The following is a 25,247-nucleotide window of genomic DNA, read 5'->3' as shown; positions in this document are numbered from 1 at the left end:
GGATATTACTAATATAGGTGACTGATGTTCTGCTGGAAATAGCGTGATGCCAATTTAAACTGTTATGACTCACAAAATTCATGTCCTTTGTGGTGAAACCTTGGTTGTTTCATCCCCCCTTTGTCTAAAAATCCTCATATTACTCCACTTTGGAAAGTACAACCAGGCTACAAGGGGTGCGTCAGGAGAGCATATTAAGAGAAAAAAAGAAAAGAAAATTATTATTATTATTCATCCATTATCATTATCATCATTGTGTGGGTCAATTTTAGCCTTCAAATGTGCAATATTTGTTTTCTCCTTATTCAATCCAACCATGTCTTACTCTGGATAAAGTTTGAATACAGAAGCCCACAACAATTTTGCAGTGTGATAACATCCTTTGTTAGTTAACTATCAGTTTAAATTAATAACTTTATATTTTATGAAATATGCTTATTTGCTACCTTGTCAAGAATTAGATGAGAAGATTGACTTTAATGCAAAATATATGCATGCTAACAAGTATAGTCAAGGGATGGTAGCTTAGCTTAAAGATATTAGCTTAGCTTAAAGACTGGAGGCAGCGGGGAAACACTAGCTTGGCGCTGTCAAAATCAAAAAATCACCAGCACCTACCCACAAAACACAACTTGTTTTTAAACTTTGGGTTTTGTACAGATTAACATAAACAAATTAGATATACTGTGTTTATTAGTGAGCTTCAGAAGTGGTGGTAGGTGGATTTTTTGCCTTTTGACTATCAGGCTAGCTTAGTGGTTTTCTCCCTACTTTTACTCCCTACCCTAAGCTAGCTTACGTTAAAGCTAGCCGTCTCCTAGCTGAACGTGAGCTAGCTTCATACTCAACAGACAACTATAAGTGATATTTATCTTCTCATCTATAGTTGGCTAACTCTCGGCAAGCCAGTAAATGTGTTTCCCAAAATATTATTAGAAATGTTGTCCAAATAGATGTAACTAAATAACATTGTGTTTTGTAAAGTTTTATTTATTTATTTATTTTTTTTATAACAATATCACCCTAAGACCTGGACAGGTAAAGGGTAGCTACTGTGGACAGAAAATGAAATGCTAAGCTGTAACAGAAATAAATATACATATGATAAAAGGCTACCAATTATATACTTACAGATACAGATTATATCTGAAGCATGATGGGGTTTATTATTAAATCTAAAATAAAATTAAGCGCCAGAAAGTCTGAGTTGAGATTCATGCGTATTCTTAATATACTTTCGACTGACCACATGAGACAACGCTATGACAGGGGCAGCTTTTACAAGGAAAAGGGAAAAAAAAGGCCGGTGGGAGGGGTACAAAAGTAAATGTGCACCGCCCAGGCGGCACAAAAAGTTTGGAAAGTCCTGACATCGTTAGCGTTACATCGCTGAATGCAGCCACATGCTCTCCCTTGGATTATAAAGCCTGCCTGACTCAAGAAAGCCGCCTTGTCTAAAAGGTACGTTTTATAAGTCGTCATGTTGTGTTCACTGTTTTATGAGTCGTCATGTTGCGTTCACTGTCGTATTGCCTCAGTGATGTGCGGTCTGCTTTATTTCCCTGATAGCACAGAGGGCTGTACCTTAGCCATACTCTCCCCTTATTCCTCGGCAAGTCCGTTTTATGGGTTTTGACATGACTAGCCCATACTAAGGTTAAATAACAGTAGAAAGTGCTAACTAGTAAAAACGAGTTTAGGCCAAAAAGGCGGACACGTAAGGGCGTCTGTTAATTCCGTTATTATTTTAGTGGACTTCGTTGCTTGTTTCACAAATGAAGCCTGCGTTATTTAGCTTTAAAATACACTTTACCTTATGTTGCTTGTTAAAGACGCTGCTGTGTTACAGTAAGAAGTCCAGGGAAATAACGTGACTTTTTGTTTTCCTTTGCAAGTGCATAAACAGTTTACACAGGCTCTTCCTCTCCCTCCATATGAATCATATAACAAGAGCAGTCTCCTTATCTGATCTCGGCATTGTGGTATTATTTAAAGAAAGCGATGCCGTGGTGCTTCCTGAAACACTCGGTCAGAAGTTAACGTTAGTGACCACCAGATAACCCTTGGGTTCAGACCCTCATTGTGCACCAGGAAGACGGGCAGATATATTGTGGGATTGTCTCAGGAGGACAATCCTGTCATCCCGCTGAAGGAATTCAATACATTTCATCAACATTTCCCTCACTGTCAGTCTTGAATAGATTGTTTAAATGACCGATGCTCCCTTTTGTTCTCAATTATTTTGCTGCTAGAATTTTACCAAATAAAGAGGTAAGCAGTATTCATGTTAATCATCAGTATTTATGTGTAATCAGCATCAGAAAAGATCTTTGGGTTATAACCTTTTCATGACAGGATGACAGGAGATGGCTTTGCATACCACACATGTTTTAAAATGAGAGTGACCGGCATGAGATTGGCGCCTGATCACATCCTTCTCAACCATCACATCCCCTCATTGATTCCCGCCTTCTTTTTTCCCCCCCCTGACCTCTTGACCTTTAAAGACTGGAATTGCCTGCTCTTTCGCTGTCACAGTCATTGCTGCTCTGCCGCTGGACAAGGACGCATCAACCTTCAACACTTCACACCCCAGAGATCCAAACTCAGCTTCCACCAACACCTCAAACTTCACAGAGATGGAGGGTCACATGGTGCGGTTTGTCCTGCTTCTGTGCATCGCTGTTGCAGCCTCTGGTGAGTCTGCCAGCTGAAATTTGACATTTTCAGCATTTACATCTTTTGTTACTTGATTTCATGCTAAAGCGTGCACTTTGAGTGTGGACCATAGGCCACAGGGCACGTTTCTGTCAGCGTTAAGTTCAAAGGCAGATATTAATCTTGTCCTGTCTTCTGTGCTGAGATTATTTCATTCTCAAGACAGAAAAGAATATAATGTGCTCTGCTTTTATTTTTCTTGCACACTAAATCAAGATTTTACAACCGGTCTGTAGGGACAGGTTATGTGCAAAACTGGTGTTGTGAAATCTTTTGGCTTGAGCGGTGGTTTATCCTTACAGCAAATCAAATATTATAGATCATGCAATATTTTAATAGAGTAGGGAGATAAACACAAGAGCTAAATTCAAAACATATGTAACTCCAAATGGCATCTAGACTATTAAACCACTGAGTCATCTGGGAAGGCATTTGTTTGTGTAGCTCTTCAAGTTTTAGTGAGAAAGAATATTTTATTGAAAGACAATCCAGACACAAGAAACAAGAAAAACATGTGGGGCGCTCATTGATTTTATGTTATCCTTCTCTGTCGGCTCCCTCTAACACTCCCTCCACCGACTGCCTGTGGCTGTCCATATCAAATTCAAACCTGTAATCTATACAAGGTGGCAAAGGGAGCTGAAACCCTCCCTGTACCCTCAGGCCATAATCCAGCCTCAAACACCTACCAGGGCTCTGCTTTGCTGTTTCAGGGTGTTTGGGACTCACTTCCCTGCAGCAATATGGCATTTGCGATGGCCGCATAGTCTTCAATTAATGAAACAATGCTAAATTATTTGTGATTTGATTATCAGCCTAAAAAACAACACTATCAAAATATGTTTGGCAGTTTTAGTTTAAAAATGCTGTTTTTTTTCCAGGTAGAAGATAAAGTTTTAAATCCGCTAGAGATCAACTGATTGATATAGATGAACTGAGCCTGCTATCAGAGAGTGCAAAATTCTAACATTTTAAAAGCATCATTTTAATTGCTGACTTTAAATGTAAAGCACAATTTCCCCCAGACTCTAAATACCAAAAAAGAAAGCATAATGCACCCTGCTGTTACATAACACGGTTTGAACATGAACTGTCAGCAAAATAAGGTTGTCTGAATTCATTTTTAAGTGCTGCGCTTGAAGGTGAAGCGAACTAGCGGTTTTCTTACTGTCTGTCTACAGAACATACATCAGAAAAATAAACTGGCATTTCCAACTTGCTTCTTAAATAAGGCAAAATGACCCTGCTAACATACATCAACGTTAAGCGTATGCACCAGCAAAAACAAGCCTGTTCACTGAATCTGGCTTCAGTGCTGGTCCACTGTATGACAAATCACAATATTGCCACAAGTGCTAAACACCCTCTCAGCAGGAGTGCTGGTGGCAGGGATACAGAGGTATTTTTTGGCCAACTGGCAGACTTGTGGAGAGTTGACCTCACGTAGCATCCACCGCAGGGGACCAGTCTCACTGTCTGCTGGTGGAGTCTGTAAGGAGCTGTTCAGCTCAGCCTTAATTGCCCCTGTGACACATCGTCTAGAATTTGCTATCATTTTTCTTTTCTTCATTGAAAGGGGTTGCAAAGATTTTCTTTTTCTCTTCCTCCTATTTATGCATCTGCTCTAGCAGCATTAGCAGAAGACGCATAGGGAGCTGTGACAGTGTTCTCAGGCAGCAGGGGTACTATGACCCTGTGTACCGAATGTTGAAGCATTAATCAAAACATTGGTGTGACATGTATGAGTTGCTCTATCTCAGGCGTTGTTTATTCGTCATTATATAGTCCAGGATTGTCATATTAATTTGTCATTTTCTCTGAGGTTGTCTCCGGAGCTTTACACTGTTGTGTCGTTGAACAAATGAAGCACAAACATTGGGTGTGACATGCCAAGGCCAACAGTATACTCTATACCAAATCAAATTTGCACATTTCCAGGCTGAATAAGGTGCTGCGAAATAAAACATCGCCCATATATTCACTGTGATTCGAGGTCGGTTTGTTTAATAGCATTCTTGCCAGCTGCATGCCTCTGTGGGAGCAGACACTGTGTGAAAGTTCCTCGAAAGACAAAAGTAAAAGTAAATCAGAAATTGCCTGAAGCTTGCAACATAGCACAAGACACCCTTTGCCAGTTGCTGGCAATGGTATATTGTGTTTTACTTGAGCTGAGTTTACTTTAGCGTTATTGAAACTTTTTATATGTTTGACCTTCTGTCAGTTCCTTGATATCTGACTCAATCAGTCCTTTTGCGATGTCTGAAACATAATTTGAATGTATAGCAGCTGTTACATAATATAACCCAAACACTCCTAGGCCAGATCTGCTGTGGAGACATCGTAATGCATAATATATGACAGATAACCTTGCTAAGTGACTCAGTAAAGCTGGAGCGCAGTGTCTAAAGCTAAGTCTGAGATTCATATACTTGCTTATCCACTTCATTTCCTGAAACTGGAAACTTAATTCTTCCTTAGAGCACCCTCCTGGCCTGTGTCATGCATTTATTAGTTTTTGGACAGATGCAGTGTGGTGACTGGCTGATTAATGGAGGAACTGGTGTTGTGCAGTTTCAACACTACGGCATTACTTGGCAATAGTTTGTCAGGAATAGAATATTTCCATCCAATATCAGTACTACTACATAAAATACCCTCAAAAACAATCTTTAAATTGAAAAGCTCTGTAGTTGCTAGATGGTTAAGAGCCTTCTTCAGTGAAACCAGAGTGGTTATGTTGTTAAGCCCACCAGATTCAAGGGCTTAAGTTCAAACACTCACTCTCTGTCGAAACCACAGGCACAGGAGCCCAGACACAACTCTTAATTTAACTCTAAAATTTGACAAAAAGATCCTCTTTCATCTCCTCCTAGAACCTAGAAAAGATCATCCTTGCTTTCACTTTACACCTTGATTATTAAAACTCTCTATATGTTGGGATCATTCAGGTCTTTCTGTCTTGTTTACAGCTCATCCATAATCTCTGGACAGGCCTCTGTCAGGCTCCAGTAAAACAGACACCACCACCACACCGGTCTTGGTTTCACTACACTGCCTCCCTGTGAGGTTAATTGTGTTTAAAATTTAGCTGTTTGTTTTGAAGGCCTTGCACGGTCCAGCCTACGGGTTTGTTCTGAGCGCCTGTGGTGCCACAATTCATCGAAATCCCCTTTGACATTTAACTGGGGGTATGTGTTTTTGCCAAGATCATACAGGCGGCGATGCCTTTGCTCTAGTGGAATTCATTCTTTTATCTTCTTTTATCAGACTGCCTCTGCCTGGTAAACGCCCATGTTTTACAGATCATACGTCCTCAATGTATTACACACAGGCTTTCTGTCATAAATTTGTAGTCTCCAAGTCCAAGCTGAGAAAATAACACATTATATATATAGTTGTGTGTTTGTGTGTGTCTGTGTGTATATATTCTCCAATGAATAGAATAAATACATATACATAAACTGCTCTGGTACAGCTGCCTGTTGTCTGTCTGTAGCCATCACACTGTATCTTGCTCAATGTCCCGTCCATAGCACTACCTGGTCGGTGACTTGACCTGAATGGCCATTGTGCCACAGAATGCATAGAACTTTGTTATAAGGGTCAGTCGCAGATACAGCTGAAGGTGCAAAAACACCAGTCTCATGATTTATCGAATGTTAATTTAGAATTTGGATGTGAACATTATGAATGAAGCTGTTGAAGCCCTACTAATTAGTGCCTCTCTCCAAGATCAGCAGACTGATCTTCAAGTAAAGTCGGTGGGATGTCCCTTTTAAGGCTTTTAAAACCCAGAGTTTTAGCAGTTATGTGCTTTCCTTAGCTAGCAATCCAAGGCTGATGGGCCTTTGAAGGAGATTAAAATGTTCTCAGACTTTGTCTGCCTCGTTGTTTAATGCATTGGAGATAGTTGCATCACAGTTCCATATGGGAGATTTTCAGATGTTTATATCTAGACCACTTTATAATGGCAAGCATAATAACTGCTACCACTTAAACTGAGTGAAGCAGTTGGATGCATTAACAATTATCTATGCGTCTGGCTTCAGTCTTTGTATTTAGCGATTTTATCCACCGTGTGCTCGGCATTTCCTGGCAGGGAAGTAGTGTTGAATATGCCCCCTGCTGCAACAACTTTCCCATTGGGAGCCAGGCATCGTGATGTTAACTGCCAGACCTCCTGCTGCATTTCTGCCTACCCCAGAGTCTCCCTCCACGGACTGAAGGAAAAGCACAAAAGTGATTAGCGAGCCACTGGAGAAGGTGGGAGGGCTGTCTGAAAATGAATCTTAAAGAGGGAAAGAGAGCGAGACAGACAGACAGACAGACAGAGATAACAGAATTCATAAAGACTGATTCATGGAGACAGCGAGGGAGTGGGGGGTCAAATTTCTGTGACTGTCAAAGAGCAGATAAGTGGTTCAGAGGGAAGATGTGGGCAAATAGAAGTAAATAGGGGATTAAAAAAACACAGAGATAGGAAAAAGGACTAGACAGAGATAAAGACGGGGAGATATGGAGATCCGGTTAAATTACAAGTTGGAAAAAGTGCAAATAAAAGACTGAGTAATTACACAAAAGAGAGAGAAAAACAGTTTTACCTAACAAACAAACTTGTTAGGTGACAGAAAGTGTCAGGGATTTAAAACGGAAGAGATGACAAAGGTTTTCTCGGAAAGCATGCTCTAGTAGAATAAGCCCAAAGGAAACAAAAAAAAAAAAGAAAAGAAAGAAAACGTCATGTTAAAAATGGCGTTGAGAGTCAAAACAGTCCACTTCCCCTGTTTTACTGTAGTGAGCCAGCTCTGCCTGCAGTCAGACTGGGTGGCAGGGAGACGCGACCACTTGTCGCTGCCTCAGACCGATTTCAATCTCCTACACTGTTATGCCCCTCCCAAATAACAATCCATTTCTGACTGCCTTGCTTTTCCTCTGTTTGAATACAGAATGCAGTGCGAGAGGGACTCACCAACGCCGTGTTCCTCTCTGCTGTTTGTTCCCACATGGTTTTCACCAGCTAACGCTTCACTGTTGATCAAGATGGGTCTAGGATGCAATGTGGCAAATGCATAATGGCAGGATGCATGATGTATAATACTAAGAGAGCGTTTGATTCAGCGTTGGACATCGTCTTTGTTTTCAATTTGAAAATATATCTGTCAGTTTACCAGTAGAATAATAAAAAAACAGGTGAAAATCAGATAAATCCTGCAATGTCTAGTGTCAGTATTATTTTTTTGAAAAGGACTAATCTGCAGCACACTCAGCAGCTCTTTTGTGTTATCTCCCATTTTTCTTTTCACTTTCTATTACCAGAAATATATTTTAGGCCGTCCTTGCCATGAGAGGACCTGGGTCTCTTTAAAACAGTGTCCTCATGCAGAAGAAAAGTGCAGAAAAACTGTACTTTTGGGTGAAAATCTCAAAACAGTAACAGCCTCTGTGTTACATAACTGGGGCCCTCTGATTCTAAATGGGACTCCAGCACTGCTTTCATAGTAAAGTCAAAATTTTAAGAGTTTAGTGAGCATGAAGAGTTTAGTAATCTATATTTTTCATTACTATAAATCAGATTTCAGATTATGGCTGTTTGCTGCATCTTGTCTGAATTTCTCCTAACCATCGTCACTGTGTGACTGCAATTTCTTGCGCCCTCCGGCCCAGTGCTTTTCATTATGCAGTTGCATGAGCACTGAATGGCTCATTAGTAGTGGGCGAGATAAACGCCTCGTCAGCATGGCGACCACTTGTGCTCATGTCAACGTGCCTGCTGTCTGTGCAGATAAGGCATGGCATTATGCACTCTTATCTTTAGGTCTGTCTGCCAGTGGTCAACCCTGGGGGTCTCCACAAACGCAGGAAATGTACCTGCATAGTTGCTCAGAATTTGGAGGGGAAACTGTTCGTGGGTCATCTAACTCACCTATGGCTTTAAGTCAGAGATGCTCAGAGCGGGGGTTGAAGAAACTTCTGGGGAAGCTTCCGATCTCTGGCAAAACAACAAAGTTATTTTACATGATATGTCTTCATTTTCCGAAAACTTTATTCACTTGTGACTTACATTAATGAGGGTACTGTTATGCAGGGCAGATTCAGCCACTTAATCTGTCCCTGGCAGAGAACAAAATGTTCTCAGCTAAAACATTGTAAAGTGCTTCATGTTATGTTTTTGCACGAACGAAGAGGCTTTGCTTTGAACATTTCTCTTGGCCTAAAGGAAATGCCACCAAAACCTGTAACAGTAAATGTTTGTGCAATAACTTTCTGTAGGAGAGCATACTATATTTCTGTATAACCTGATTTCTAAAATGGTCAGTGTGGTGCGGTTCAGTGTTGCATAATGGAAGAAACCCCTTGATTCAAGCACTGGGTGGGTAGTTTCCTGTTGATTCAGGTGCCACACCGGTCAATCTGTATTTAGAGAGCTGAAATCTCTCTCTCTGATGTCTGACTGTTTTTGTGTGTGTGTGTGTGTGTGTGTGTGTGAGTGTGAGAGAGAGAGAGAGAGAGAGAGAGAGAGAGAGCAATGTGTGTGTATGTTTCATGTGACGAGAGAATCCTCACTGGATTTGGACACTGGATTTTTCATTTTGCTTGTATTTCTGTGATATGTCAGAAAGCAGAATATGTGACTCAAAGTAAAAGCCTTGAGGCATCTGACAGATTATTTTAATCTGCTCATAGACTGTAACTACAACAAATCCAGCAGTCAAACTCATGATACTTAATAATCTTTTCACAGACGCTGGAGGGAATGAAGTTACACTTGTCAAACAACTCTCCCCAGTCCAGACACTTCCATTAGTTTAACAGTGAAAATGAAATCATGAACCTGAAGCCATCTCATTGATCTCTCTATGAGACAATTCAAATACCTTTATGCTCTTCGCTGCACAGTAAGCTTTTTGTGATCAAAGGTATCTTTACACGTGAATTTGTAGTCTTTGAACTTGTGAACCTCTCCTTTTTAAGTTGGCAATCATCATTTTTGGCTGTCAATATCAACAAACTTGCAGCATAAGAAAGCAATATTTGACTGTTTTTTGGTGTATAGTATTAAAAGAGCTGTCAATCGATGTGGGAGTAACAGCTCCTATCCCTTATATTGCACTGTGGTGCTTCGTTGACTCTTTCGTTTGCACTTCGATCATGATTGTAGTTTGACGTCACTCACTTTAAAAATGCTGAAAAAAATACCAGAGCCTTCATTAGTATGCCGCCCTCATATCGGAAAACATTAATATTTACTGGCAAAAAATTAGTCAAGAAAAACGGGCTAATCTCTGTTGGTTCAACACGAAGCATATGTTGTGCAAAGCTACATTAATCTTGAATGATTATGAGCAGCCACTGTGCAATGAATCTCTAACGCTTCAATCTGCTTTGGTTGCTCGCAGTTAGCATGAAACTTGCTAAATTAGTCTGTCTATCCACCAGTTAACACTCAGATGATTAATTGTGTTTTCCACGTGCTCTGTCAGTGTATTGAGGAAAAACTAACCTCATAAGTGAATAAAGAAGATGCACTATGCCCGGTAAGTGATGTTGTCTGGACTATAACAGATCACCTGAGAGCATATATGAGCATCTGTGTAAAGATGATGGTATATTTTTCATGTCTGCAGCTTCTGGTTACTTACAAAGAACCGTAATCCCTACAGTCAAGTGTATCTGCATCAGAGACTATAGAATGGCTAATTACTAGCGGCGGACAGGACATAAAGTGAGTGAGTGACCAACGGAGGAAGTGAGCCATAGACCTTCCATACGCCACTGTTGGACTTGTTGTTCAGCCGGCTTCCGACAACGATGAGACGACGGACGAATGGCTCCCAGAGGTGTAAACAGAGCTAGTGTGAAGACAGGCTGTCTCCAGACCCGCTATCGCATCCTCAGTTCCTCTCCAGCAAACATAGGACGCCGGACTTGGCACACAGGCACACACATGAAAAGTCATCAGCCATTAAACTGACAAGACTAATCAGCAAAATTTTTTTTGATAGAATTTCAGGACTTGGGGAGAGGGATGGTCAGGAAGCTTGTGTGTTGTATGGAGTGTGTAATGTGTAGTATGCAGGGGTGAGAGGCCAGGGGACAGTGCAGGCCCCTGCAGAGCACTGATAAGAGCTTGTTTACCTTCCTGTGGATGGTCAGGCCTCAATCTGCAGTTGCGGAAACGCCGGGACAATAGGTGTGTGTGTGTGTGTATGTGGAGTCCAAAGAGAGACTTGAGCCAGCCTTGAAGCTCCCCTTTCCCTCTCCGACTAACTCTGATAGGACCGCTGACCCCTCCCTCCCCCTTCCCCATCATGACTCCGTCGTCCGACCCTGGACACAAACAGTTTACTCTACCCCGAGGGACCAAGGGAGACAGTTGGTCTTGACGTTGTCTGGTGCTGTCAGGGTTTCCCCTCCTGTCGTCCCCCCCCCCGCCTCCCCCCGTCTTTCAAATGCTGTCATGCACTGTGGCTTCAACTTCTACAAGTCTTCCTTTTGCATCTAAACTCTAGGCAATGAACTTACAATGGGGGAGGGCATGAAAGACAGGGCATGAAATGCAGCCAGCCTGCTTTCTCGCCCGAGGTGAGTGAAAAGGCAGCTAGTTATCGGGCCGCAGGTACTCAATCCCTTGAATCTAAATCAACATTTAGTTAAGGTGTGATAGTAATTTAAAAATTCAAGGGCTCGCCACTGCCTGTCAGTACTCCGCAATGTCGGCACAGCACGGATACTGAAAGTTGAGGCAACAGTGTTGCAGACAGGCAGGCACCTCTTGAGATCTTTAATTTACTGGCAGGAGTAGCTAGCTAACGTAAACAGGCCTGGCAGTAGCTCTAACAACAAACCTCATCCATCACTTCCACCAAGTACATTTGCACAACGCTGTTGGTGTGGAAAATATGACCTCAGCAAATCGCAGCAAACAATCTCAGCATAAATGTGTTCGTTCAAGGAAACATTTATCTGAATCCATCAAATCAAATCTCCCGGTACTTTGATTTTTTTAGAAGCTTATTGACAAAATGCCCCTTTTCCAAGAAGTGACTTAAGATTATTACCCTTATTACCAGAGTTCTTTCATTTTTAGATTTAGTGCATGTCATCTTTATTTCTGCTGACTAATGAGATGCTGACACAGGATATGGTCAAAACAAGAAGTGGTAATCTAGTCAGTCAGATATACAGTAACTGTGATTCTGCATGGAGATTCTTCTGCTTTTTGTGCAGTTACGGACAGTCAGGCGCCACAGTGTGCCATTTCCAGGAACTATGATATGACTCTATTATTTTTGTCTTTCTTATCGCTCGTGTAAATGAGTGAAGCTACAACAATTTCACCTCCTCTGCTCTGTCATCACTCCACTCCCAGCCACTCCAGGTTTTCTACTTGCAGCTCTGCACTTTCTCCCCGCTCACACTGAAGATAAAAGTCATTCCACTTTGCTCCATAGGATGTGTTGAAACAGATTCATTTTTCCTTATCACCATAATGTTAACATAGTGTGTAACAAAGTCGTGATTGCCACCCTAAAGTTTGATTATGGGCTGTTAGCACAATGTAATGGTTGTGGGATGGAGCTGTGAGTGCACTGCTCACATACCTTGCATTACTTTTTGGCCTTACTAATGCTCCTATGGGCGTCCACATTATAGAAACTTATTTCCATAGAGCTTGTGTAACGATATAATGTTATCTGGTCCACCCAGCTTTGAAATCTACATGTTCTTTTTTGCATTCAGCAAACTTTGTGATGATTGGACCGTCAGTGATTCGTCCTGCTTCCTGCATTGTTTAAGTCTTTCAGAGAAGTTTTGCATAATGTCAGGGTGGTGCATTTGCCCCCATTAGCACTTCATGGCAGATGCTGTCATGGGCTTCGCTGCTGTTGAGTTCAAACGCATCTGGCAGAAAGCAGATGAAGGAGACATACAGGATGTCAGCACTGTGTAGGCCTACTTTGATCCCTAATGATGATAAATCACTGCAAAGTCTCCAGTCATGCCCAGGCACAGCTAGTGGCCTCATTGGAGCTATGGTGCATAATTATGGACAATGAAACTTAATTTAAAAGGTTCAGGTTGGCAACCTGAATTAATGACTTTTTTTTTTTTTTTTTAACAATGTCTTAATTTAAAGCTTTTAACAATGGCGACAGCACGTTGATACATGGAGATTCATTTAATGGGATGTTGTTGGTCAGGCTCTTTTAGCTGACTGTCTAGCAAACTATGGGACTGTAATCAGCACAACAATATTAAAATGTTATATACAGTTCAACTTGTCAGGCCCAGCTCTATATGGGATGCTACTTTATTGGTCTGAGCTCTTCTTTGTGAGGCTAAGCTCATCGGCATGTCAGATTCTGCTGTGCATAGTTCATACTTTTGAGTGACTGATGGAAGCTGTCTAGTTATTGTCAAGCTCATCCTGAGATGCCCTAAAATGGTCACAGTTGTGGTGCTGTCTTAATGGTATCATGCACGATTGAACACATGCGGAAAACGGATGTCTGTGATTTGGTAGACTACGCAGTCTCCTATCTTTTCCTGAAATGCCCTGGTGGGTTAGCAAAGAAAGAGCAGACAGACTCTGGACACTTGCTCTCCTTGTTAGTTGTGGCTCCAGGGTGCTGCAGACAGCCAGAACTGCTGAGGGCAGTTTAAAGAGTTTCATAATGTAAGCTGTTCATGGCTCCCAGGTATTGGCACAGTTGACAAAAAATGGGCCTTCTTCAAAAGGTTGCTTCACTGACAGCAAATTGCCCATTATTGATTTTGGCTGCACACTTGGTCTTAATTTTATAAGCCTTCGATCAGTCTGCTGTAATATTTTTAATACGTTTTCAGTTAAATAAACATGCCTATTAAGTCTGGTAAGTTGGCCATATAGCGTTGTTAATATGGCCATTAGCAGTACTGTATTCATTAAGAATTAAAGCAAACCTTAAGATCAAATGTGATTACATGCACTTTTCATGAATTGAGGCCATTTTCTGTCCTCCCTAATGTCCCCTAATGTTTTCTGTTCACATCTCCCCCTCATACCTAACATCTAAATGGAAATCACCAACATCCATAAACATGTCTTCTCATGGAATGGGAAATGCAGGGGACTGATATAAGTAGATAAAGAGGACAGGGAATGGAATGGTTCTTCTATACCTCATTTACCAGCAGACCGCTTAGCGAGGCCATTGGCATTTCCGGGGTCAAGAGGGCAAAATGAATGTTCTTCATATCCTATGGTGACTCGTAAAAAGGAGACCAGTGACACATGCCTGTACGCACACACTCACATACACACACGCTCAGTCTTACGCACTCAGTGTGATTTATACCAAGACCTCTCGGGCGACAGTCATGGGCCGTTGACTCTGTCACAGCAGAACAAGAGAGAAACAACTTTATGGATGTGGATATTGAGCAACAGACATTAACAGAGAGGGCCAAAATAACAGGAAACCAGCCTTGGCCTCTGTGGTGAGGGGGGGAAAAAAGAGATGGCAAAGGAGCATGGATGGCTCTCCATCTTGATTTGCAAGAAAAGCTGCAGCCCAAAGCTGAGCAGACCGAGACACAGTGAAGAATGTTGCAGCCCCCCCCCCATGCTCTAATTACTGCCAAATGTGTCCTTGATTTGACCGTAAACACAAACAAAAGATGTATCATTTCTAAAAATGTCCTTAATTAGCAGCGTGTGAGATATTTGTGACAAGCTAATGTTGCATTCACAACGATCAGACAGATGATAGACAGCAAACGGAATATCATTTTAGTGGGCAAGAGCAGGACGGGTTAGGTTGTAAAAATGATCAAATTAATATAATATCTCATCAGTGCCTCTTCTTCTATCAGTTATATTGTGGGTCAGAGATATTATGAGCAAATAAATGAATTGAACAAATGAATAAGAGCCAGAACCAGATTTCATTGTGGGGACAACAAAAGCATAAGACCGAGCTAATTATGTAACTCGTTCGAGCTCCCTCTTTGGTTTTTGTCGCTGTTTTTCATTGCATTCATCACTTTCTATCCCATTTTATCTCTGTCCATTCTCCTCCACCACTAGTGATGACATTGCCTCAACCAAGGTCTTTGATTAGTGCCGCTTCTAAATAAGGCACATCCTGTTGACCTCCCAAACTTTGCAATTTCCTATTAACTCTTTCCTCTCTGCTCTTCTTTATTTCTCATCTCACTTGTTTTACACCACAGCTTCTCTCTGAGGGATTGTGTCCTGCTGGGTAAACAGACCAAATACATCATAAAAGTCAGTGGAGCGCTATGTCATGCAGCATTTGCTCCCTAAATTAGTTGTTTCTGTTATGATATCGCACTTGCTCACTTATATGCTTCAGCACCAGCTGTTTTGGGGGTGATTGAGACATGCATGGTGGATGCTTAGGGGTATATTGCTTATATTTATTTTACTCTAGATAAGCTTATCCAATATTTAGGTGCAAGACAGAGTGGTTCTGACGGATCCCACGAGAGATGGGTGGCTTGAAGGCTTTGTCCTGTGGAGTAAATCCAGATTAGCAACCATGTCATCCACAGTGGTTGCCACCTAGCCTGCAGTGCCACAGGATGCCCCAGTCAGACCCTTTCAACTCTAATCAGCAGAAGGTGGGAGATGGGCCAGGAAAAAGATACCTGATTAAGTTGGAAAAGACATCTGACCCTCTACTCGGTATTCTCCACTGTTCTTCTTCAGGAAAGAGGAAGTTTGCTGGAGAATATTTTGTCCCTGCCAACTTCAGACAGGTTAGAGTGAGCACGCGCATGCTCTCTCTGCTCTAACACAATAGAACACACACGCACACTCATAGCCCAGGTCAAATACCAGGCATTTACACCCCACCTCATCCATGACCGCGCAGCCTCGGCTCGATTAATTCAGCCTCCAGAGACACCGATCCCCAGGTTAAACAGCAGGCTCGTAGTAGAGAGCAGAACTCGCAGGCTTGATGGATGACTGCAGACCGGTATCCTGACACGCCTGATAAACTTGAACCGGCAGATTCGTTTTTAAACAATGTAGTCGTCCCCACACATTTAACATCCATACTCTGAGACCAGTGAAGAGCTTTCAGAATGACTAATAACAAATTTAGCCCCTTTCAGATAACAGATCTGTGACATTGCTGGATTCATCTATAATACGGGTCTTCATTTGTGTGCTGCCGATGTCCAAATATGACAGGATTGTTGTGGATGGATGCGTAATCTCACACCGCTCTGCCTTTGGCACACAAGACAAGATAATGCAGCGTGGTAATGTTGGAGGCAATTATTTAGTGGAACTTGATTACATGCTGCTGACACCGCTGAAACATTTGTTCTTGATTTTCTTTCAGCTTCACGTCAGACATGTGATCCAAAGGAGGTTAATGCCAACCCATGGATCTACATGAGTGAGATGCTAATTGGCTGTTGGACCAGCTTCATCAGCGAGGACAAAACAGAGGTCCACATCCTTAGCCTGAACTTTGCAGGCACGGTAAGCATGTCAAGGTTATACAAATGAGGTGGTGAGCCACGAGTGCTAATTATGCAAATATGAGGTGAAAAAAATCTCCTTCACAAGGTAAAATGTAAGACACAATGCTTGTAAAAATGCAATATTAGAATTGAAAAAACTAGTCTTAGTAGTTACTTAACATATATAGTAGCAGTAAAATTCAGCAGGCAAATAAAGGCTTCTCAGCAGACCAGATGATAATTGGAAAGATGGACTGCAACAGAATATAGAAGGTTAAAATACATCACAATCAACACTATACTTGTCATTCAAACCCAATACTATAGCCTGTCATGTTACCATCTACTAATTAATCATCTTTGTAAGGAGGCAGTGCAATATGTCAAGTCCAGTCTCACGGCGTGCCAGTCCATGCATTGCACACATGCTCACCTTGTATGCATTTTAAACCTTTCAGATAATAGAACACGTCACTCACAGTTACGAACGCAAGGAATCCGTTTGGATTCAATCTTTCTTTTATGTACACAGCTGAAGGCTCTGTCAGATTGCATGCAATATGCCACAGCATTAAAATCCAGCAAAGCCAACTATGAAGGCTGATTTATGCGAAGGAGATTAAATACATCACATAGGTGGGAGCGTTTTTGCTCCCAGCTTTCGAATGTGGTCAATTATGTTAAAGAAAAGAAGATAAAGTTACCAACGCTAAAAAAGCGAATTTCAGTAAATTGTGTTATGCCTTTAAAGTAGATTACAGGAATTGTGATATTGTCAGCAGAGCAGGGACAGGTAGAACAGAAAAGGCTTTTTTCACAAGAGATATTTTGATTGTGACAGTGTCGTCGAAGTGCAGGTGTAAATAGTAAAATGAATGATGGCTGCTTTGGTTTCAGGGTCCTGGGCTTTGGTCGAATAGTGAAAAAAATTACGTCCTCTGTCTTTTCCTAAATACCTTTCCTTGACCTCTATAGAAAATGTCATGAGGCCTCAGGAAAGATGTAAAGAGAATTCATAAGGACTGAGGAAAAGATAACCGCGGTGCACAGAGAATCCGACTGCACATACACTAAGCTCTGCAATTATGCAATGGTGGGTGTTTAAAAAGTGCATCGCTTTAAATGTTGCTGCTCAAAGGAAATGTGGGATGGAATTATTGCAGAGGGTGGTCCGGTGTACAGACTGCTAAAGGACATGAGAAAGGAACCGATGAAACACCTTTCCTTGGCATTTAAAATTTGGACCAGCTAAAAAAAGACTATCTGACTGCAGCTCTTGTATTGTGCGCACTGCCTCACTATCACACTGTAATGGCTCACTGAGAACACTCAATGTAATTAGTTAAACCTGTGATTTTCCTGCTATGACAAGTCAAAATGTCTTCTGTGGAAAAGTACTTGGCTGGAATGCTAAGACAACATGGATAACCTGGCAGAGATTGACCGATAGCTCTCCGCTGTGTACTGAGGCTAATTGCAAACAAGGAGCAGCTGGGTAGGCAGGTGAGAGGGTCATGTGATGCGCTGACTCAACACTGATGGTTGGCAGGCGGGAGAAAAATGGCAGATTCAGAATGACCTAATGAGAGGTTAGTGTGCACAACACAGAGATTTATCACATGAACTACAGTCAGAAGAGGGAAGAAGGAAGGAGCAAATGGCGCGCATTTAATATGATTCTGCTACTACTGCAACCACTGCATGTATTAGAATAATTGCATTAAATCTAATCTTTGCGAAATCTCTAATAAATTGCCTCAAGTGACTTTGCTGAACACTTTTTTTTACCAAATCTCTGTAGCCCACTCCTCATCTCTGCTAGAGGCAAGCAGCTCAAGGCTACATTAGCACTAGCGTGATACACTTGAATCTCTGTCTGAACTGCCTGCAGTAGAGTTGCATTATGGGTATGATAGGCGCCAGGTTTTGACAAGGAAGAAGAATATGTGCAATAAAAAAGGCGATATCTCTGAGGCTGCTGCATCAACTTTGATCCTCTTTTTCCTTTAATGTCCATCGCGAGTCTGACAACTTATTTCTTACTTCTTAAATAAACCCCACAAAACCTTCTTCCCACACTATGAAATGTAAACACACAAACTCTCCATGTCCAAGCTTTATCAGTTAAATAACTAGCTAACCCTTAACGGATGCCAGACATAACGGAAAGCTGGGGTTTCTCAACATGCCACAGTTTTTTTGTTTTTTTTTTACACTAAACAGACTTCTGTTACAACTCAGCTCTGCAACTCTGGCCGTGTGTTTAAAGTTGTTGTGTGAAGTTGTTTGAAATTCCCTTTTCAGCTAAACAAACACACACCATAATTGCGGATAGTGTATTGGGTCATTTTGATTGTAAAACTTTTAGTTTTAAAGAATGACACTGGAAAGTAACTCCAGTAAACTTTTAATCTATATGTTGTTATTGCTGTGCCAGACTCCATTTTTCACTGTCCAACATTGTCGGTCAGCTCACATTAGTCATCTCTTTATCAGTGTGCTCTGTTTGTTTGCTTCTTCTGTTTGTTCTCACTTAAACTTCTTTATGTAGTACTTTCACATAACTTGTGTTAAGCAACTGCTGTTTATTCCTTGTCTCTTTTTGTTTTTCACTCTGTAGGTCATTCTTTCTCATTTGGTAGTGATTATGAGGAGAGAGGCAGATGTGCTATGTGCAGTCTAGCCAAGGCACCATCACCGGATGGTGCAATACAATGCCTGTCTGGGTCCATCACCTCTATAAATCCTTCACCCACGTTCAGGAAAGGTCTAGAGAATCCTGTCATCGTTTTTCTTTTAAGGGAAACTTTCACCGGTAAACTAAGATGACATATATGATATGATCGTCTTTCTCTCTGAATGAATTCTTCTGAATTTGAGGCTTGAGGACAGTGAAGTTTGGTTTCGATGTTACACAAAGACGCTTTATCGGCCGGTCAAACGCTCAGGTCTGTAAGAAGTGTTTTTCCTTTCTCGGTTTTATTTTTAGTATGAGCGCAACCATTTTCAAGCAGATGATTGTCTTTCCCTCAAAGACTGGCTTATTGGCATAAACACTGCTGAACTCTTTTGCCAAGTCTTTAGTCTCGTTTAATGGACTGCAGTGTTGCAGCATATTTAATGGACTGGAAATCAGAAGAAAAGGCAGTTTGATGACTAAACAGATTTAAAGCGTATTAGCAGGAAAATGCTTCTCTCAGTCATCTTATTAGGCCTGAAGAGTAAAAGCCAGGCACATTCTGTTGCGTGGGAGAATAAGAAAGGACACATTTCACTGCAAGAAGTTTGAGTTTGTACAAAGAATGGTGCAAGTTGTCCTAGTATAAATTGGTGTGGGGTTTGTGGGAGGATTTTGGCTCGGGATCTGTGTGATGCAATGGACATTGTGCAGAGTTAACATATTCCCTTGTCTTGTGGGACCATGAGTGGATGTTTTATCAAATCAAAGAAGAAAGTGGACATAAGATCTCCTAACACAGACCTCCTATCTGCTCTCAACTGTCTGTTTAGAAGAGATTTTTCTTGTAAACATCGATGAAGGCGAGCGTCTTCATCTCTTGCCAAACTGTCCGGTCAGATGGGAGGGTTGCTCTTGCCTCCCCCTTTCTTTGTCCTTTAGGTTTTCTTATCACCTTCTTCCCCATCCCTTTTGTTTTTCATACTGATTTACAACCTGCCAGAGACAGTTGACTCTCACAGTTTGACTGCACAGAGAATTATAAAGGGAGCATCAAGGGGCTGCCACAGGCCAGGAGAATTCATAGGGAGGAGCTGCTTGTACAGGGGCCCATTGATGTCACACACTGGCTTGGGTAGTCAGGGTCTTGGCACAAGGCCGAGACTAGACCAACGGAGCCAATTGAAGTTAAGGGAGAGAGCCAAAAGAATAACTGGAAACTGCATCAGCAGAGGCCCTTCAAAAAATGCTCTCGAGAAAAAAAAAAAAAAAAAAAAAAAAAAAGTCTGAAAAGCCAAACAATTGTATCTTGAAAGCACAGGAACAAAAGTAGCAAAGGTGAGTGATCAGGGTCAGCAACAGTCATGATTCGGAATTCAAAATGAAAGAATGAAAGTCACAGAAGGATGAAGGGAGGGAAGCTAGACACAGAGACAATGCAGCTCATTAGAAAAGAGTATTTAAGGAAAGCGCCTCCGAGTGTCTCTGTGTGAGGCACAGTGAACTCTGTAGGAAGTGCCATTCATTCATTTACCGCATGTACATGCAGCACGATTCAGGTAAAAACAAAGTGGTATTTCTGGGAAGGCTTCACTTTACTACAGTTCAAAGTCTCCAAGTCTGTAATAAGTAGAGAGTCTTGTCATAATATCTCAGTCCCTCTCATGTACCATCTGTCTTCAGGGCAGTCAAACGACTTTCATTAATAAATTCTGCACTGAAGATGAAAAGGAAGTGTCACATTGAAGTGTGAACAACAACAACAAAAAGCGAGACATCAGTGAGCAGGTCTGTTTCACAGATGATCCTGCCGCTTGGTCCGTCCAGTAACAAATGTCCCCACGTTTTCACCTGGGATTGCAGTGCCCCCTTTGGCCAATATTTAAAAGGAAGTGACTGAACACATTTGTGAAGCGCAGCAGCCATTATGCACAAGACACTGATGATATGGTGTGTGTGTGTGTGTGTGTGATGACAGATTCCTCTGTCCATTGCACAGTGCGAGCCTCTCTTCGCAATGCATTTGTGTTTTGCTCATAGGCAATTTGTTGATGGTCTCCTTAGACCTAATTTGTTGTGCACCGGTCTGAAAATTTCCATAGCACAGGCCTGAGCTCATCACTATTCTCTTGGATCAAGCCCTGGCAGCATCAGGTAGCAAGTAAATGAATTTAATATTAGGGATTCACACTGGTTCCCCAGCATGCTCATTGTCTCCCCAGCAGGCCCGGCTCTGAAAACAATCTACCTTCAAATAAACAGAACAGCATTTGGTAGCAAAAGGTAACACAGATGAGTGAAAGCAGAAATTTGTATTTATGAATGTTAAATTCTTGCAAAAGCATCACGCCGGAGAGATATTCCCAAGCTTTTTTTTTTTTTTTTTTTTTTAAAGCTGTTGTTCATTTCTAATGCATTGAGTCATAAAATTGAACCAATTTCAAATCCATGACTCTTTCACTGTTCCAAACCCAATTATATTGTGGCTATTACAGAAGTAAAAGTAATTAGAACTGGGATTTATTGTAATTAAGTCAGTCTTGGAAAAAAAAAAGTCTCTAAACTCAGACTTATTTTTCCACGGTGAAAAGGTTTACTCACCACCACTTATATCCATAAAACTCAGCAGTAGCAGCTTTAAACTACACACATGTGGAGCATGGTAATTAAGGCTGATTCATAGAGTGACTGTGGTGGTGATTAGCGAATCACATCACCATTGTGTTATCCTCAGCTGAAAATATTGTTAATGAGGCATTACATTATGTGCTAAATTATGTTAATGAGGTTTTATATACAGTATATAAACACCACGGGGATCAGCCATGTGTGGGAGGCCACCGGCTTGCGAATTAAAAGAAGCACATAAATTGATATTAAGTACTAAAAATAATTCTTATATCATCACTCCAGTGTTTTAGCACCTAATTTCACTGCTGCAAAGGCAGAAATAAAAAAAAAAAAAAAAAAAAAAGCAGCTCATGGCACGTCAGGTAAATATATAATTTTGATAGCTTTGGCTTTTTCCCCTTGTTGCCTGCATAGATATAAGAATAGAACCTGCATTACCTCATTAATGTCTCTGTCAATACGAAGGCAGACAGCAGTGACAGCTTCCTGTCTGTTTTTACAAGCCCTCCTCAAACGACTGGCACTGCTTTTTCTGGAGAGACGCATGTGTTGACATTTCATAGTCGCGAAAACAAGGATAATTGTCATATCTCCCTCCTCCCCCGACTGATTTTTGCAATAGGGCAGAAATGGAATCAAACTAGTGTAGACTTAAACTGCAGTCGGAACTATTTTTAAACTTGGTACTGCAAGCAAAATGTCTCTCAACACCATCAATGTGAGGTCTGTGCATTTAATGACTCTCCACACCAGATGGGAAGGTTTGCAAATGGATGAATAATGTAGTTACATCCCATTTTATACTCAAAAGAAACGCTGGCTTGAAGTCAGCATATTGGTAGATTTTGATTCTTTGTGAAAAGGTCGTAATAATTACTGGTTGTTTCGTTTGAGATAGAGAGTCCAAACTTCTCATGCTTTAGATCACACTTTATAAAATGTTTAAATTACGTAGTTCAAATCTCGAATCTCAGCAAGATATCGCATGCAAGTGGAGGCTGTCGCATGTTTCCATTTGACAAGACTGCACAGACAAATGTGTCCCTACACCCTGCTGTATGACAACACATGTAGCAATTAGGTAATAGGAACATGAAGGATTGTTTGAAGTATCTGAAACATTTCAGAAAGTTTTTTGGGGGGGATTTTACTGCTTTGTTTGTGAAACACAGCACACGCTCAGCATGGTACACCCACCAAAAACTCATTATAGGCAGCACAGTAGATCCCATATGGATCACTTCACAGGGTGAGTGAATATTTATACCACACAACTTCTTTGTGTTTCTAATCAGTCCCAGTGTTCCACCTGGAGATTTACACCACTGCCAAACTTTCTCTTGCCTGCAACACAGTCATAAACTCCAAGCCCTTTGGCTTTCACACTGAAGTTGTTGTCTCATTAACATGCCAAATAAGTGGAGATTTAAAGGTACAGTTTGAACTTAGTCAACACAGAACAGTCGGATTATTTAAAAAACAGATCATAATAATAATAATAATAATAATAACATCTTCTGTTTACTGTCAGGATACCAACATGTTCTCTCTGGAGATGGCCAATGCCAAGCCAATGAACCTCATCCTCACATCGCAAGACAAGGCCTACGCCCTGTACAACCTCACCGCCGATGTTAACCTCTATGTGAGTAATTCCTCTTTCTTTTTCTATGTCAGCATTCAGGCTGTGCTCACACCGAGCATTTCCCTGGGTGCAGAATGGGACGATATGTGCGGAGCGAAGGGAAAAAGAAATGCTGATCACGCAACATACCACTAAATTTATTTCATGTGATTCCATTAATGAGCTTGCTATTGATACAAATCATTGTTTAGTAACTAATCGTGAAAACAGGTTGTGGGGACACCAGTGTAAGTGGTTATTTTTTGCAGTACGGTATAATTTTCAAATTTCTCCAGATGTACTTAGCGCCTGTCAAGTGCCAGCTGTTTAACATACAGTCAAACTGCCACAGCTGTGCAACTCTCCAGGCCTGTTAAGAGACAGTGAACCATGTTGGCTTTCTATGGATGTTCCCCAGTGGCTGACTACGCTGCAGGAGGCACTTGGTGTTTTTTGTGTTTTTATTACCCACACCATAAAATCTGGAAGAGAAGTTTTAAAGTGGCCAGCAACGAGAGGGGCTGATGCCATCGGCTATAGAATTAATGTTCCAGTGAAATTAGAGATTCTGACTTTTACACAGTGTCATTAGATTAAATCTGTGAATTAAATCGAGTGAGGCCATGAAGAAACTTTAATTTAGCTGCTTTATTGTCTAATTACACAGAGGAATAATACTGTTATTTGGGTGAAGTATGGCAGCAGTTTGGCTATTGTAAAGCATCAGACTATTTTGGTATTTAATTTGGCGTTGGCGATGAACCTAACAAGGAGAATCAAACACAAAAAGAGTCCTTAAATTTGGCTTTGACTGAAAAGTCTTCGAATAATCAATCTTTTATCACCAAACCAAGATGCCCGTCTTTAGCAGGAAATTAGATTATAATGGGCCGAGGTCTAAATAGATGACATTACCTGGACTATTAATTCTACATATACTAATAATGAAACTACTCATTTCTTAATGAAAAACATTGTTTAGTTTCAGTTGTGATCAAGACATGGAACTGCAGTGCAGTGTAGTGCAGATAAGGAACCTTATTCTCATAATCAGTAATAATAACTTTGATTAAACCATATGCAACTGTTATATATCTCCAGTTGTTCTATGACATAGTAAGTTCATTGGTTACATTATTTTGAACATTTTCCACAGCTTTGTTCTGAGCAGTGAGCAGTTTTAGACTCCTGTGCTGTTTTATTGCACCATTGTGTCAAGTCCTCTTCACACATTTTAGTTTTTGTTGTCAGTTTCGTTCGTCAAAGTTGCACTTTTGTACGCTGATTAATGTGTTTTTCTTACCTCAGAGGCAGTCACCGTTGTCAGTTCATATCAGTTCAGCGTGACAGCTGAAACTTCCTGGAGAGGAAGAATCACAATGAACATTTTATCAGTTTTATTTCTTTTCGCAAACTTATATTATCATTGCGCAGTGTGGGATCGTCATCTTGGGAACGTTGAGACTTGACAGTCGGTAACCTCTAAAATGTAAGAGGCTCCTAAACTCACATTGCCTCTGTCATGAAGTTATGGCTAGTTGTTTGTCTCCCATGTTTGAGCGTATGACTAAATAGCTCATAAGTGCAAGGCTGTTTGGCAGCTGACTCCCACATGAGCTTTCCACCTGCACATGAACGCATCACTTAGAAGAATTCACAGCGCTGTCTCTTTAACCGCTACAACACACAAAAATAAAATCACATTGACAAAAACAGTAAAGACGAATTAATGTTTACTATGGTCATAGCCTGCACGTCAATGTACTTTCATATTGACATAAATTGAAACTAAGGCAGGCAAAAATGCTTGAACATGGTCAGCAGTGTTGTAAATTCTTAGCAGATACAGAAGACAGGCTATCACATAAAAAAAACATGAATAAATAAGATAAAAAGAAAAAAAAAGAATAAATAAGCTAAAAAGCACAACTGGCCAATCACAATGATGAAATATTTATAGGAGTGTCATCAGTTAGTGATGCGCTGACAGCAGTGTGATACCACATCCTGTATCATGTCCTGTCGAGAGCCTGGACAACATTGCCTGTGACTACAGGATGTTTTTGTGGGATGAGCAGTATCACTGGGGGATAATAGTGTTTTACTGCAGATTGC

At 41.1% G+C, this 25,247-nt stretch overlaps 1 protein-coding gene across 3 annotated transcripts in view; it reads left to right on the top strand.

Annotated features, from left to right (window-relative positions):
• Positions 1–1,333: 1,333 nt before the first annotated feature.
• The window catches only part of eng (endoglin), a 40,396-nt gene continuing 16,482 nt past the window's right edge, over positions 1,334–25,247 (top strand). For 2 of the 3 annotated variants that reach the window (XM_076758363.1, XM_076758361.1), the window contains exons 1-4: positions 1,334–1,461; positions 2,508–2,697; positions 16,077–16,219; positions 23,040–23,153. In XM_076758363.1, coding sequence (XP_076614478.1) covers positions 2,640–2,697; positions 16,077–16,219; positions 23,040–23,153 — 315 coding nt within the window. In that variant the 5' untranslated portion in view covers positions 1,334–1,461; positions 2,508–2,639. The remainder of the gene's footprint in view (positions 1,462–2,507; positions 2,698–16,076; positions 16,220–23,039; positions 23,154–25,247) is intronic. The other variant, XM_076758362.1, reaches the window with a different exon arrangement.

Source organism: Chaetodon auriga, chromosome 19 (assembly GCF_051107435.1).
Source record: "Chaetodon auriga isolate fChaAug3 chromosome 19, fChaAug3.hap1, whole genome shotgun sequence".
NCBI lineage: Eukaryota > Metazoa > Chordata > Actinopteri > Chaetodontiformes > Chaetodontidae > Chaetodon > Chaetodon auriga.
This window is presented reverse-complemented; position numbering and strand designations above follow the sequence as displayed.